The sequence below is a fragment of the Schistocerca gregaria genome, chromosome 10, assembly GCF_023897955.1.
Source record: "Schistocerca gregaria isolate iqSchGreg1 chromosome 10, iqSchGreg1.2, whole genome shotgun sequence".
NCBI classification, from domain to species: Eukaryota; Metazoa; Arthropoda; class Insecta; order Orthoptera; family Acrididae; genus Schistocerca; species Schistocerca gregaria.
This window is the reverse complement of record NC_064929.1, coordinates 199998476-200014681: the sequence shown is the minus strand read 5'-3', so window position 1 is coordinate 200014681 and position 16206 is coordinate 199998476. Positions and strand designations below refer to the sequence as shown.

The following is a 16206-nucleotide window of genomic DNA, read 5'->3' as shown; positions in this document are numbered from 1 at the left end:
TCAATCAAATTGATAAGAGTGAGAGGCGCTATTCCAGTAACTCAGACCTAAAAGTGTACCTCTAGCAGTGAGGGGGGAGGGGGTGGGTTGAAGGTTCCCTAAGGGATGGGGGGGAGTGGAAGGGAGTGGGGTAAGAATAGGTTAAGGACCTGTCAATGAAAAGGAAGGATCCCTTTAGCAGAACAATAGGTTAAGGTCCTGAGTACATACCCACCCCTGATGTGGGCAACCCACTCTAACAAAATGCGTTGGTGCCCTTGTTACCCTACTACTCATGGGATCCTGTAAACACCTGCTCTGCACAACTCTGAGTAGTCTTTGACATGATGCAAAAGTGGTGATATTTTGGAAAGAGGTCGAAATATTACTTTATGTCTTCTTACTATTCTTTGTATTTTAGCTGAAACGTTTCCAATATATGTTAGACAAGCTGTCGTTTTGAAAGCCTCATCCTCTTCCTTGTTCTGTCATGTACACATCTAAAGCGCTCACTTTGCTTGTTGAGATGAATACCCATTATTCAAGAACACAGTTTGTAGGTGTTCCAGTTCTGTTTGCAGGCTGTCAGCATCTGAGACGGTATGGGCTCGCTTGGCCAAAGTCTTTAGAACGCCCATCATTTGTACAGGATGGTGGCAACCAGTAGATTGTAAATGAAGGTCACTACGAGTGGCCTTTCAAAACACTGAATGCCCAATTGCGCTATCGCTCTTACGTCGCACCAAGGCGTCTTAAAATGGCAAGCAGCCATCTTTCTCCACCTCCACAGCAAATTTTACTTTTTCGCTTATGGAGTTCAGATATTGAAAGAACTTTTGGAGACTGTCCAAACCATGAGGCCAAATCATAAAAGTGTCATCAACGTGCCGCCAAAATACTGTTGGGTTTAAAATAGGTGAGGCGAGTGCTCGCTCTTCAGAGTCCTCCATCAATAGGCTGGCCACCAGAGGAGGCAATGGACTCTTTCAGATCGTTGAAAAAACTCGTTGTTGAAAAAAAGCACGTTGAGGAGAGAGCATGCATAACTAGTGCTGCAATGTCAGCACTTTTGGGATCCATTAGAGAAGACTCAGTTGCGCAAAGCAGGTGTTTACAGGATTCCCTGTGAGTGCGGCAAAACTCACATAGGGCAAACGAGGCCCACTATCGAGGATCGTGTTATAGAACATCAGTAGCATGCTCGCCTTCTCCAAGCAAGTAAGTCCACTATCGCTGAACACTATATTTCCAATTGTAATTCGAAAAAGTATAACGGAATAAAAGTTGTGGTCCATACATCAAACTTTTTTGAGCTTAGTCATCAGTGAAATATGAGATGCAACAATAAAGTAATGAGACTGATGTGAAAAAAAGAGTTGCTTACCATTCAGTGTTGTCTCCTTCAAAGTAGTTCCCTTCTGATTGCGCACACTTTGTCCAGCGCATCTGCCATTGATGGTAACATTTTTGAAACTTGAATGAGTTTTCACTCTGCAGCAGAGTGTGCGCTGATATGAAACTTCCTGGCAGATTAAAACTGTGTGCCGGACAGAGACTCGAACTCGGGACCTTTGCCTTTCGCGGGCAAGTGCTTTGCCATCTGAGCTACCCAAGCACGACTCAGGCCTCGCCTTCCACTTGCCTGCGAAAGGCAAAGGTCCCGAGTTCGAGTCTCGGTCTGGCACACAGTTTTAATCTGCCAGGAAGTTTCATTTTTGGAACTCCTGTAGTATCCTCCAAGACCCTCGTTACAGCTTTTTGGAAATTTTGTGTTCTTTAAAAATAGTGTCCTTGACCGCCATTTCGACTCTTGGAAATAGAAAAAAGTCGCACGGAGCAATGTCTGGTGAATAAGATGGCTGCGGTAGTACTGAAATTTGTTTTGAGGTTAAAAATTGTGCAGTATAGGATGGCGCATTATGGTGATGCAGAATCCAATTATCAGCAATGTTGGCACAGACACAAAGAGCTCTTTTACGAAGTCCTTCTAAAATTTCTTTGTAGTAATATTGGTTAACTGTTTGTCAAGGAGGCACCCACTCTTTATGAACAATTCCCTTGGAATCAAAGCAGCATACAAGCATGCATTTCACTTTCGACTTTGACATGTGAGCTTTTTTTGGTCTGGGTGACCCCCTTGAGAACCATTGCGAACTTTGGCGTTTTCTCTCTGGATCGTACTGAAAAAGCCAACTTTCATCACCAGTGATAACACGGCTCAACAATTCTGTATGATTTCCTTTTGCTCTAACAGATCGGCTGCCACATTTTTCAGTATCTCTCGCTGTTGTGCTATGAGATTTTTGGGGACCATTTTTGCACAAATCTTTCTCATACTAAGATCTTCAGTTATTACTAGACGAACCGTTTCTCGATTGATGTTCAGTTCTTCTGCAATCATTTTCATGGATAATCTTCTATCAGATCGTATGAGTTCATGCACCCTGGCCCAGCTGACATCCGTCCTTTGGATTGATGGTCATCCACTGTGGTCTTCATCTTCGACATTAGTTCTGCCTTCACTAGACATTTTATGCCAGTGAAAAACTTGAGCTCTTGACATAATCTCGTCTCCAAAAGCCATCTGAAGCTTACCGTACGTTGTCGTCGCGTTTTCACCCAATTTAATGCAAAAGGAAATGGCATACCGTTGCGCAATATTATGCGGTTCTATTTCCGTGACGAGAGACACAAACACGTGTTAACTTATTACAGCGCAACTCACGACTGAGCAGTTGCATCGATGTGCTGCTTGGACTAGAAGCAGCTTATAGACCAACTTCGAAGATATTGTGCGTGCACGAGCTTGCAGGGTTGCCACATCTTAGAAAGAAAATCAGTCTCATTACTTTACTGTCGAACTCGTATGACTATCTGAATCCTTATGAATCGACATGGCGGTTTCCAATTAGATTCTGCACAGAACCCTGATACGTGTTACAAACCAGACACAATAGGAAGGACCAGGCCCCTTTGCCTTCTTCTTTTATCATTCGTTTATTACATCAGAGAAATACACATTTTAAGACAAAATTTAACTACATGAAATATTGCACCCAGTGAGGGTTAACATAAGCAGTGACAAAACGTAATTCTCTTAAGGGTTTCGGATGGCAACAAATTTTAAGGGGGCAATGTAACGTTTATGTCAGTTGAGCTCAAACACGTAGCTAGTGATTGAATCACGACACAGACACTTTAACAATTTCGGCAACAAATAAATAGCTTGAATTTGTACTCACAGTGACCATTTAATCAACACCCTTACCACTGAATAAGTAGTAGGCCATTTGAACGAATTAGCAACACCCAGCAACTAGGGGAGTTAATACCAACAGTCTTTAAATGTCTTGCTCCCCATTAAATAAACTTACAGTAGTTAAATGAATAACAAATCAAACATACTACGCTCCACTGAAACTCTTCAGTGGAAGCCAAACCAAAATGAAGACTCCATTAACTGACTAGCACTGAAGTCACACTGAAGCTCTTCTCTGTGTTGCCAGACACACATGGGGCATAACTTATACAAGACAAGATTTTGAAGGGAGCACATAAGTCAAACCGGTTGTGAAGCTAACTCGTGCCACTGAAAATTAAGGTATTAGACCGGGGCACAAGGTGGTATACAATGAGGTTGCCTCAGTGTTATACTGCGCTCCAAAATATTAATTCAATTGGCCAATTCCAAATTAAGTACACACAAACCAGCATTAATTAACGAGGAGTGACAGCAGGTCGCTCGAAGGGATGACAACACTTAATTGAAAAGACGAATGCCGGAGGCGGCAGTAACGTCAAACACCTTCTCCGAGTTTTAACCAGGAGTCACTTCCCTTTATACAAGTAAACATTTAACCAAGCACAAGGAAGGGATCCCAAAGAGAAAATTCAAATAAAACCCCCAAAAGATTCTAAAGGACAGGGAATCCCAACTATTTAAATTTTAAATAATTAGCTGTCACCAGAGGCAGTGTAAATGCTAAGGCCACACTTAAGAGGCCACCAAAACTGGTTACAAAAAGTCATACATTTGCTCCTTTTCTTTAAAAGAAACACAAGGCTGCTTAACTTCTGCTGGACGTCCGGTGTGGCTCGTGTGGGATACACCAGGCAGCAACCCAAGCTAGGCGGTCGCAAGGCACGGCGAGCAAAATTGGGAGAGCACACAGGCAGGCAGCCAACACGTATCCTCCATGCTGAACCGGCAGACCGCGTACAACCAACTTCACATATACGTGGTTGCTTCCCATCGTACCTTGCGGCGTCTCAGCAGGTAGCCCGATCAAACGTCAACTGCCACTCGCCCCGTGAATGCGGAGACAACAAGGCAAGCAAAGACAAGAAACATCGAAGGATCGATAATGGACGTCCAAGAGACGCGGGCCAGTAACGAGCGCCACGGCTCAAACCCGATCGCAGAAAACTTTCGTGGCGATTTTACCATGCCATGAGAATCGCTTTCGTATCGAAGAAGCGAGCTTTCACAGTGGAGGACGCGCAAAGCAGTGCAAAGACTTACAAGGAGACGGCACGAGCGTGGGGTCGGGGATTTGTCGAAATTTTGTGTGGTGAAAGAGGACCCCCTAACACCTCACGTGGTTAAAATATTAGGACGCACTACCCGGAAAATCCAGGGAAAAATCGATCCGTAGTTTCTTAGGTGCCTTATGAGTATAAAATGTTAGTCCATTGCCGAGACGCCGTCTGCCCTAGACGCGGGCACGGTAGTTCAGCGTGTTCTGTCAGAGAGCCGGTTGGCCTCTGTAATGGAAAGCTGAGTGGAAGGATCAACCACCGAACTTGAACAGGATGTCTTGCGACGTCCGCAACGACCAAACACAACGATCAATAACGAAAAAAAAAGCAGATGTTTAGGGCTTGGACTACTACGCCAGAGGTCTGGGGTTCTATTCCTCCTCCGGCACTATTTTTCTTCTGTTTCATTTTCTTTTGTTATTCCACCAATTATTCAGAAAGTTTCCCAAACCTACATTATATTTAACAAATTAGTTACATTACTGGATAAAAATTATTTTCTTCTGGTCCAACAACACAATTCATGGCGGTGGGCTTTCCATTTTTCATTGTAAAGTATATGAGGAGAATCATTGAGTTTTTAATCAGAATAGCAAATTCGATTGGGAAACATTCAATTTTTATACATATAATAATTATAAACAAGAACCGCAGCGGTAATTATCGTAAAAACAAACAAAGCAAGAATTTTTGCGACATCTTGAGCAACTTATAAAAGCGGATTTTTTTTACAATCACAGGGCGTTTGCAATAAATCCGTACAAAAATATGCCCCACTAACGTTTACGAAAATGTTTTGAGTTTCTGATAATTTTGACGCAAACCAGGCATACTGAATCATGTCTCGGAATATTGGTGACGATAACTGATGGTGAATTATAGAATGAATTCTTATAGTTTTTCACGATTCTCCTGTGACAATGCGCTGCAATTTTGCAAGCAACAGAACTGAAAAAAAAAGTGCCCGAGGAGGAATCGAACCCGAGACCTCTGGCGTAAGGTCCGACCGCTAACCATGTTTTTTTTTAAATCTCATTTTTGTTCGTTTTCGTTTGTTGCCTCCGCTCGGGGTGGACATCGTAAGACACTCGTTTAAGTTCGTCGTTGATCGATTAACTCAGTTTTTTTATTACAGAGGGTAGCTAACCCTCTGACCGAACACGCTGAGCTACCATGCTGGCTTTTTTTGTTCACTTTCGTTCGTTGCATCTGCTAGGGGCGGACGTCGTAAAACATCCGTTTAAGTTCGTTGTTGATCGATTAACTGAGCTTTTTTATTACAGAGGGCTGCTAACCCTCTGACCGAACACGTTGAGCTACCGTGCCGGCTGGCATATTGAATCATGTCTTGGAATATTGGTGTCGATAATTGATGGTGAATTATAGAATGAATTTTTATAGTCTTCCTGGGAATTAGTTTCACGACTCTCCTGTAACAATGCGGTGCAATTTTGAAAGCACCAGAAGGAAAAAAAAGTGACGGAGGAGGAATCGAACCCGAGACCTCTAGCGTAAGGGTCCGACCGCTAATCATGTAGGCCAGGTGGCGGCTCAGCAGTGTACTAACATTTTATACTCATAAGGCACCTAAGAAACTTTGGATCGATTTTTCTCGGGATTTTCCGGGTAGCGCGTCCTAATATTTTAACCACGTGAGGTGTTAGGGGTCCTCTTTCACCACACAAAATTTCGGACAAATCCTGGTCCCCAAGGTCGTCTCCTTGTTAGAACAGAAGCGCATGCACACAAGCGATGCATGAGTGCCAACCAGAACACCGCACATGTGTGGATGGGATCTTAAATACGGGAGCTCAGTGTACTGCTCGTCACCTCCCATCTCTCTGCCCCCTTCTCTCCACCGAGTCCTTTTGCATTTCCCTCCTCTGCCTCTTCTCATTCCGTCTCGCATCTGCCCTGCCCCTCTCCCCCCTTACGAGTCCTCTCCCTCCTTGGTCCCCCCCCTTTCGTTTTTTCCTCTCCTCCCTCCTTGGTTTTCCCCCTCCTCCAGGTCACCCCCCCCCCATCTGCCTTTGGCTCAGGAGTGTCATCTTTGTGCCGCCATTTTCGTGCAGTGTTTTACAGTGAGTGTTCCGTGTTGTGTCTTTTGCGAAGTGTTGCGAACAGCCATCATACTGTCGCTGGGTGTGATTTTTTTATGTCTTGCGAACAGAAACCAGACTGTCGCTATGTTTTTTAATTGTGTGTCTACTATGTTACTTGTCTGATTTCTACGTATATTATTAACATTGCCAACCCCTTCGCTTTCTGTTTTAACTTTCCGCATTTTTCCGCCATTTTACACTTTAAGTCACCGTTTTATCGCCTGTTTCCTTGTTTCTTTTCTTCTTCCGTTTTTAAAAAAAGTCTGTAGGCTGTAGAGCAGCATACTAAGCTGCTGCCAGCCCGCCCCCCTTCGGCGGGAATTGGAAATCAATGAAGAAAAAAAAAGTACTGCTCGTCAAAATTCACCCGAAGACGGCCAGAAGACTCTGCATCGACATAACGTGCCAGCGATTAACAGACATCCGGCAATTCTCCCGAAATTTCGTAGAACAACCTTTACGCCGGGATAGTTTTAAATTTCACACAAATATCAGCTGCTTTCCATCAGTCGTCATCGTAAAACATTAGACGGCAGTTCCAGTAGCCTGGCGGCGAAGAAAAACCCCTTGGCAGCGACACCGTTATCGGAGGGTTTGTACTCGTTTTGTTTGGCAGTGTGGGGGCGGTGTGGCTGGCGTCCCGGCGCGCTGACCCGTCCCGCCCCCGGGCGTCGCTGCTGCCCTTCCTGGAGGCGGCTATACTGGGGCTGGGGGGCGGCGACTGCGGCCGTCTGTACGCCTCCTGCCCCCCGGGGGCGGTGGCCGCAGCCTCGGCAGGCGCGCGCAGACGTCGACGCCGCGGGGACACCGGCTAGCAGCGGCGACGCCGCCGCTCCCTGCCACAGAGTCCTGCGACCATCGCGTTGCTCTGTGGACAACCTCGAACGTCTTCAAACATTGCTTCTGTGTTTCCTTCCCAGGCGCAGATTAGATTTTTGACCCTTAACTCACGAGATGTGGTCTCTCAGACCGCACGAAAATTCTCGAACTCGCTCTCCAAGGCCAGTTGTGGTGGAATGCTCCTATACTCCCCATACCCTCCTTAAATGGCCAAACCTACGATGGTTTGCTGTCGGTTGCGTTCTCGCCTTCTGTGTTTATTGATGACACGTGTTTCTGATAGGCGTTGGAGTCTCCTATACCGCTCCTCGTGAACTACATACCTGTTTTCGTCAGTATTGTACATCTACATCTACATCCATACTCCGCAATCCACCATACGGTGCGTGGCTGAGGGTACCTCGTACCACAACTAGCATCTTCTCTCCCTGTTCCACTCCCAAACGGAACAAGGAAAAAATGACTGCCTATATGCCTATGCACGAGCACTAATATCTCTTATCTTTGTGGTCTTTCCGCGAAATATAAGTTGGTGACAGTAAAATTGTACTGCAGTCAGCCTCAAATGCTGCGTCTCTAAATTTCCTCAGTAGCGATTCACGAAAAGCACGCCTCCTTCCCTCCAGAGACTCCCACCCGAGTTCCTGAAGCATTTCCGTAACACTCGCATGATGATCAAACCTACCAGTAACAAATCTAGCAGCCCGTCTCTGAATTGCTTCTATGTCCTCCCTCAATCCGACCTGATAGGGATCCCAAACGCTCCAGCATTACTCAAGAATAGGTCGTATTAGTGTTTTATAAGCGGTCTCCTTTACAGATGAATCACATCTTCCCAAAATTCTAGCAATGAAACGAAGACGACTATCCGCCTTCCCCACAACTGCCATTACATGCTTGTCCCACTTCATATCGCTCTGCAATGTTACGCCAAAATATTTAATCCACGTGACTGTGTCAAGTGCTACATCACTAATGGAGTATTTAAACATTACGGTATTCTTTTTCCTATTCATCTGCACTAATTTACATTTATCTATATTTAGAGTTAGCAGCCATTCTTTACACCAATCACAAATCCTGTCCAAGTCATCTTGTATCCTCCTACAGTCACTCAACGACGACACCATCCCGTACACCACTGCATCATTAGCAAATAGCCGCACATTGCTACCCACCCTATCCAGAAGATCATTTATGTAGATAGAAAATAACAGCGGATCTACCACACTTCCCTGGGGCACTCCAGATGATACCCTCACCTCAGATGAACACTCACCATCGAGGACAATGCACTGGGTTCTATCACTTAAGTAGTCTTCAACCAACTGAAACACTTGGGAACCAATCCCATATGCTCGTACTTTAGTTAGGAGTCTGCAGTGGGGCACTCAGTCAAACGCTTTCTGGAAGTCAAGGAATATGGCATCTGTCTGATACCCTTAATCCATGGTTCGCAAGATATCATGTGAAAAAAGGGCGAGTTGCATTTCGCAGGAGCGATGCTTTCTAAAGCCGTGCTGATGCGTGGACAGCAACTTCTCTGTCTCAAGGAAATTCATTTTATTCGAACTGAGAATATGTTTGAGAATCCTGCAACAAACCGATGTAAAGGATATTGGTCTGTAATTTTTAGGATCCGTCCTTTACCCTTCTTACATACAGGCGTCACCTGCGCTTATTTCCAGTCGCTCGGGACTCTACGTTGGGCAAGAGATTCGCGATAAATGCAAGCTAAGTAAGGAGCCGATGCAGTAGAGTACTCTCTGTAAAACCGAATTGGAATCCCATCAGGACCTGGCGATTTATTTATTTTCAACCCATTCAGCTGCTTCACAACCCCAGGGATGTCTATCACTATGTCCTCCATACGGGAATCTGTACGACACTCAACCGGCGGTATGTTTGTACGATCCTCCTGCGTGAAAGATTTCTCAAATGGTACATTAAAAATTTCAGCTTTCGATTTGCTGTCTTCCGTTGCCAGACCAGACTGATCAGTGAGTGACCATGTACCTCATTATCTGTTGGCATGAATGCGTCATTTTTAACTTCCCGAGTTTGACGGAATTGTAAGTCGGTCTATTGAGGAAGGTGTCACTGATACAGATCAAGAAATAAACGAAGAAGACGACAATTTTACATTATCTAGTGATCGCAGTTCTGCTATCGAGCAAGAGTATGATTCAGAGGAAGAACTTCAGGAAACTTGTGATGCGGATCTATCTGTTTCTTTAGTGAAATACGTAAAGTGTCTGTTAAAATCGAATGTGTTCTGAATTGTGATGTGAAATGTAGTTCCCAGCAATTGTTGTTAATTTGACAGACTTTCGTTTTGTACCTATAGGGTGGAATTTTTATGAGCAAATTTAAACCCTGGAATTCAGTTTTATTTGGAAATTTATTTGCTACAGAGATTGTATAATTTTTCAGTATGTAAAATTCGGTACTCTAACAGTCTACTTACGAAATAGAAGAAGCGCACCAACTTATGTGCTTTTGTGTGATAAGTAGTAAAATGCTACAGGGTTTGTTTAGTGCAATAAAATAAACCAGAAGCATTTAAACGACACTTAAATAATTGTAAAAATAAATGTTATATAGCATAAATTTAAAATTTCGAATGATTTTTGCTTTAAATCTCAGTTTAAACATAGGGGTCCCAGAGACCCCACCTTGTGGCATACGTTACACGAAAGTCACCTCGCGAGTTAAGGGTTAAGCTGTGTGCCTGTATCAAGAAATAACCTACTGATCAGTTAGATAAAGTCATGGTACGTTAAGCATGCCCCAGACGATCAATAATATTGCAGAATCATAGTGTGCTATACTATTCACATTCTCTCTAGACTGCTCAATAATGTTGTGCAACAGTACTGTGGTTGGGAATTTTGACAAAAATGACGCTGCTGTGATAATTGCTTTCCTTTTTTGTAAGGAGAAGGAAAGGTGGACGAAAAATTGATTCAAGAAGTATCAAAGACCACATGTTGAGAAAACTGAGGTTAAACTAAAAATAAAAATAATAAAAATATTACAGCTTTTTGTGTGTTAATGGTTATGTACCTGATACCTGCCCCCCTCCCTCTCCCGAATAAATTTCTACGCATGCCAATAATCCCTTGCTCAAAAGACAAAATAATACTGACAGCGTACAGTACTGTCCAACATTGAAAAGATGTACAACAACATACTTCTTTGTTCTTGTGAGAACAGCGTTTTTTGTATAATAACACGATTTTATTTAACACACCTAAGCCAGATACCAATGTAGGAAAGAATAGCAATTTGTGTGTTTAATTATTCAGATGCGCACTTCCTTAAAAATCGATCCCTGAATCCAGTTCGGTAATGTTTGTAAACTGAATGAATTGCTGGTCGTCTGCTGACCACAGATAGAGAAGGTAGATTATATAATCATCCTTGAGACGGTTCTCTGGTCACCTTTGGCTGAACCAAAGAGAGGAAGTGTACCAGAGGGCCTGGGATGTGGCTGACCAAGGTCCTCCCCCACTTCCGCGGAAGCGCGGGATGACCGGATGAACGGCCATGTTTCAGCACTTTATGTCACTGGTTCCTGATGTGTGAAGACGTGCTCTATGTGTGCTCCAGAAAAACAAATTTAAATGAAAAAGATATGCATGTGGAATATTTGACAGTAGATGAACTAATAATTTCTCTTTTCAGAGACTTCTGGTGGGAGGCTCATGTAAATTGTTTGGAAAAAGGCAGGCAGGTAAAAAAAATTCATGGGGAACATACGATTCTTCGGAAGTGACAAAGAAACGATGTGTTGTGATTATAAGACAAAATACTAGCGTGTGGTAGTATTAAGATGAAATACTTGAGTGTGTAAATCTAGATTGAAAGTAATTAAGATGATTTTCCGTGCGCAGAACTTTAATTAGAGACAAGCATTTCCACATGGCGAGTACAGTGTGAGTCTAGACCTGACTATGAGACAATAAAAAGAATTAGACGTGCTTGTCGTAGCATTCAGTTGAGGATCCATGTGATATATATGCATTCGTGTGACGCCAGCTTGATATTCAGATACTCTGAGTGTAAATTAAGGTGAGTCAGCCATACACCTGGCAACACCATGTGGGTTGCACTGCTCAGGGAGATGTGCATAAATCCTCCAGAGTTTGTGGTAGGAAAATTATTACGTGGGTCAGTGACGTGTGAATCTGGGATGTCTACTGTTTGACGTGGGAAAGCAGAACGAGCAGATAACCAAACATTTTGTTCTTGAGATGTGTCTTATACTGCCAGTGGGATTTATTTTGTGTATTTAATCTGTGTGATTTGCATGAGACAGTAGCGAATTAGTTTCAAATACGGTGGGTCAAGCATGATTTATCCTAGTAGAGCAAGAAAGTCAGTAAATGACTGAAGTTAAGTGAGTGTGGGAGAGACTGAAGTAGCGAAAGATCACTTACCAACCCAGAAAGTGCACAGTAGCAATAAAAAGAAGCACTACGAGACCATAGAATAGTAAATGCTTATGTTATGTCATGCCCATTGGGTGGAGAATCCCTTGTTTAACTATTGTGTTTAAGTGTAACGCAAGAAATTTTGCAACATTAGCTTGAAAGAATTTATTGTAATTAAAAAGGAGATACATGAAACAAATAGTTGTCTCGATTATTGAGTTGTGGGTAGCCATTTTGTTGAGTTATTTTACCACAACCTCCTTTTTCTTGTTGGTATACCCAAGCTTTGAATAAAATATATACCAAAGGAAGGAAATGTGGTCTTGCCAGGGTGGAGTGAGTCCATCAGAAATGTGCACTAGCTATCAGTCAGGTGCGTTACCCATTCCGTTGAGTTAAGAAGTAAGGAAGAGAATAAATTATAGCTTAACTGATAGGCACTGGGGCTTAATTTCAAGCATAGTTACAGTAGGTATGGTAACTCATGAAAATATTTCTGATGTACAAATAATAACTGCACCCGCTTGGCAGGCAACTCATCTAGTAGGCCTGACTAATACACTCCTGGAAATTGAAATAAGAACACCGTGAATTCATTGTCCCAGGAAGGGGAAACTTTATTGACACATTCCTGGGGTCAGATACATCACATGATCACACTGACAGAACCACAGTCACATAGACACAGGCAACAGAGCATGCACAATGTCGGCACTAGTACAGTGTATATCCACCTTTCACAGCAATGCAGGCTGCTATTCTCCCATGGAGACGATCGTAGAGATGCTGGATGTAGTCCTGTGGAACGGCTTGCCATGCCATTTCCACCTGGCGCCTCAGTTGGACCAGAGTCCGTGCTAGACGTGCAGAGCGCGTGAGACGACGCTTCATCCAGTCACAAACATGCTCAATGGGGGACACATCCGGAGATCTTGCTGGCCAAGGTAGTTGACTTACACCTTCTAGAGCACGTTGGGTGGCACGGGATACATGCGGACGTGCATTGTCCTGTTGGAACAGCAAGTTCCCTTGCCGATCTAGGAATGGTAGAACGATGGGTTCGATGACGGTTTGGATGTACCGTGCACTATTCAGTGTCCCCTCGACGATCACCAGAGGTGTACGGCCAGTGTAGGAGATCGCTCCCCACACCATGATGCCGGGTGTTGGCCCTGTGTGCCTCGGTCGTATGCAGTCCTGATTGTGGCGCTCACCTGCACGGCGCCAAACACGCATACGACCATCATTGGCACCAAGGCAGAAGCGACTCTCATCGCTGAAGACGACACGTCTCCATTCGTCCCTCCATTTACGCCTGTCGCGACACCACTGGAGGCGGGCTGCACGATGTTGGGGCGTGAGCGCAAGACGGCCTAACGGTGTGCGGAACCGTAGCCCAGCTTCATGGAGACGGTACGAATGGTCCTCGCCGATACCCCAGGAGCAACAGTGTCCCTAATTTGCTGGGAAGTGGCGGTGCGGTCCCCTACGGCACTGCGTAGGTTCCTACGGTCTTGGCGTGCATCTGTGCGTCGCTGCGGTCCGGTCCCAGGTCGACGGGCACATGCACCTTCCGCCGACCACTGGCGACAACATCGATGTACTGTGGAGACCTCACGCCCCACGTGTTGAGCAATTCGGCGGTACGTCCACCCGGCCTCCCGCATGCCCACTATACGCCCTCGCTCAAAGTCCGTCAACTGCACATACGGTTCACGTCCACGCTGTCGCGGCATGCTACCAGTGTTAAAGACTGCGATGGAGCTCCGTATGCCACGGCAAACTGGCTGACACTGACGGCGGCGGTGCACAAATGCTGCGCAGCTAGCGCCATTCGACGGCCAACACCGCGGTGTCTGGTGTGTCCGCTGTGCCGTGCGTGTGATCATTGCTTGTACAGCCCTCTCGCAGTGTCCGGAGCAAGTATGGTGGGTCTGACACACCGCTGTCAATGTGTTCTTTTTTCCATTTCCAGGAGTGTAGATGCCACAGAATTGGGTAGGAACCTCCCAATACAATGACAGACGCAGTTGTGCCAAGTAATCGCCTATTTATTACTCTGCGATACCTTGCTACTTGCAATTTGTTCGAAGACTTCTAATTTAAAAAAGCAGTTTCATCTTGCAGTACTTGAGACACAGTTACAGAAACATGTCACAGCACAATATATCGTCCAAATTATTATGTTTGGGTAAGTAACGTATACACACAGGTAAATATCTATGTCGTTGTCGTGGTCTTCATTCGGAGGATGGGTTTGCTACAGCTTTCTGCGCTGACCAATCCTGTGCAAGCCCCTCATCTCTGCATAACTACTGCAACCTACATCTCTCTGAATCTGCTCACTGTATTCATCTCTTGGTCTCCCTCTCCGACTTTACCCTGTACTTCCCTCCAGTACTAAACTGGTGATACCTTCATGTCTTATAATGTGTCCTGTCAAACGATTCCTTCTCCTAGTCAGGTTGTGCCACAAATTTCTTGTTTCCCAATTTTAATCAGTACCCCCACATTAGTTATGTGATCCACCCATCTAATCTTCAGCATTCTTCTGTACCACCACGTTTCAAAAGCTTCTATTCTCTTCTTGTTTAGACTGTTTATTGTTCATGTTTTCTTCTATACATGGATGCACTCCAGAAAATACTTTCATAGAAGATTCATAAAATATTCGATGTTAACAAATAGCTCTTCTTGAGAAACACTGCTCTTGCCGTGGCCAGTATGCATTTTAGTTCGGCCATCATCAGTTGTTTTGCTGCCCAGATAGCAAAGCTCACCTACTACTTTAAGTGTTTCGTTCTCTAACCTAATTTCCTCAGCATCGGCTGATTTAATTCCAACATTCCATTATCCTTGTTTTGCTTTAGTTGAAGTTCACATTTCAGTACAGTGTCCATTCTGTCCAACTGCTCTTCCAAGTCCTTTGTGCCTCTGACTGAATTACAGTGTCACTGGCAAACCTCAAAGCTTTTATTTCTTCTTCTTGGACTTTAATTCCTACTCCAAATTTTTCTTTGGTTTCTGTCACTGCTTGCTCAACGCACAAATTGAATAAGGTTGGGGATCGGCAACAACACTGTCTCACTCCTTTCTCAACCACTGATTTCCTTTCGTGCCCCTCGACTCTTATAAAAACCATCTGGTTTCTGTGTAAGTTGTAAATAGCCTTTCGCTCCCAGTATATTACTCCTGCTACCTTCAGAATTTCTGAAAAGCTTTCTCTAAGTCTACAAATACTATAAACGTAGGTCTGCCTTTTTTTAAACCTATCTTCTAGGCTACGTCGTAGGGCCAGTGTTGCCTCGCGTGTTCCTACATTTCTCCAGAATTCAAACTGGTGTTCTACGAGGTCCACTTCTGCCAGTTTTTCCATTCTTTTGTAAGAATTCGTGCCAGAATTTGGCAACCATGACTTAGTAAACTGATACACTACTGTCCATTAAAGTTGCTACACCACGAAGATGACATGCTACAGACGCGAAATTTAACCGACAGGAAGAGGATGCAGTGACATGCAAATGATTAGCTCTTCTGCAAATGATTAGCTTTTCCAACGGCCTCGTATCACTAGCAGTCGAGATGAAAGGCATCTTATCCGCATGGCTGTAACGGACCGTGCAGCCACGTCTCGAACCCTGAATCAACAGATGGGGACGTTTGCAAGACAACAACCATCTCCACGAACAGTTAGACGACGTTTGCAGCAGCACGGACTATCAGCTTAGAGACCACGGCTGCGGTTACCCTTGACGCTGCATCACAGACAGGAGCGTCTGCGATGGTGTACTCGACGACGAACCTGGGTGCACGAATGGCAGGACGTCATTTTTTCGGATGAATGCAGGTTCTGTTTACAGCATCACAATGTCGCATCCGTGTTTGGCGGCATCGCGGTGAACGCACATTGGAAGCGTGTATTCGTCATCGCCATACTGGCGTATCACCCGGCGTGATCGTATGGGCCGGCCGCGGTGGTCTCGCGGTTCTAGGCGCGCAGTCCGGAACCGTGCGACTCCTACGGTCGCAGGTTCGAATCCTGCCTCGGGCATGGATGTGTATGATGTCCTTAGGTTAGTTAGGTTTAAGTAGTTCTATGTTCTAGGGGACTAATGACCACAGCAGTTGAGACCCATAGTGCTCAGAGCCATTTGAACCGTTTTTTTTTTTTTTTATCGTATGGTGTGCTATTTATGACACGTCTCGGTCACCTCTTGTTCGCATTGACACGGCACTTTGAACAGTGGACGTTACATTTCAGATGTGTTCCGACCAGTGGCTCTACCCTTCATTCGATCCCTGCGAAGCCC

At 44.7% G+C, this 16206-nt stretch overlaps 1 protein-coding gene across 1 annotated transcript in view; it reads left to right on the top strand.

Annotated features, from left to right (window-relative positions):
- Positions 1-7435, top strand: part of LOC126293242 (translation initiation factor IF-2-like) — a 51078-nt gene extending 43643 nt beyond the window's left edge. Inside the window, exon 7 of the mRNA XM_049986360.1 lies at positions 7237-7435. Coding sequence (XP_049842317.1) covers positions 7237-7435 — 199 coding nt within the window. The remainder of the gene's footprint in view (positions 1-7236) is intronic.
- Positions 7436-16206: the final 8771 nt, after the last annotated feature.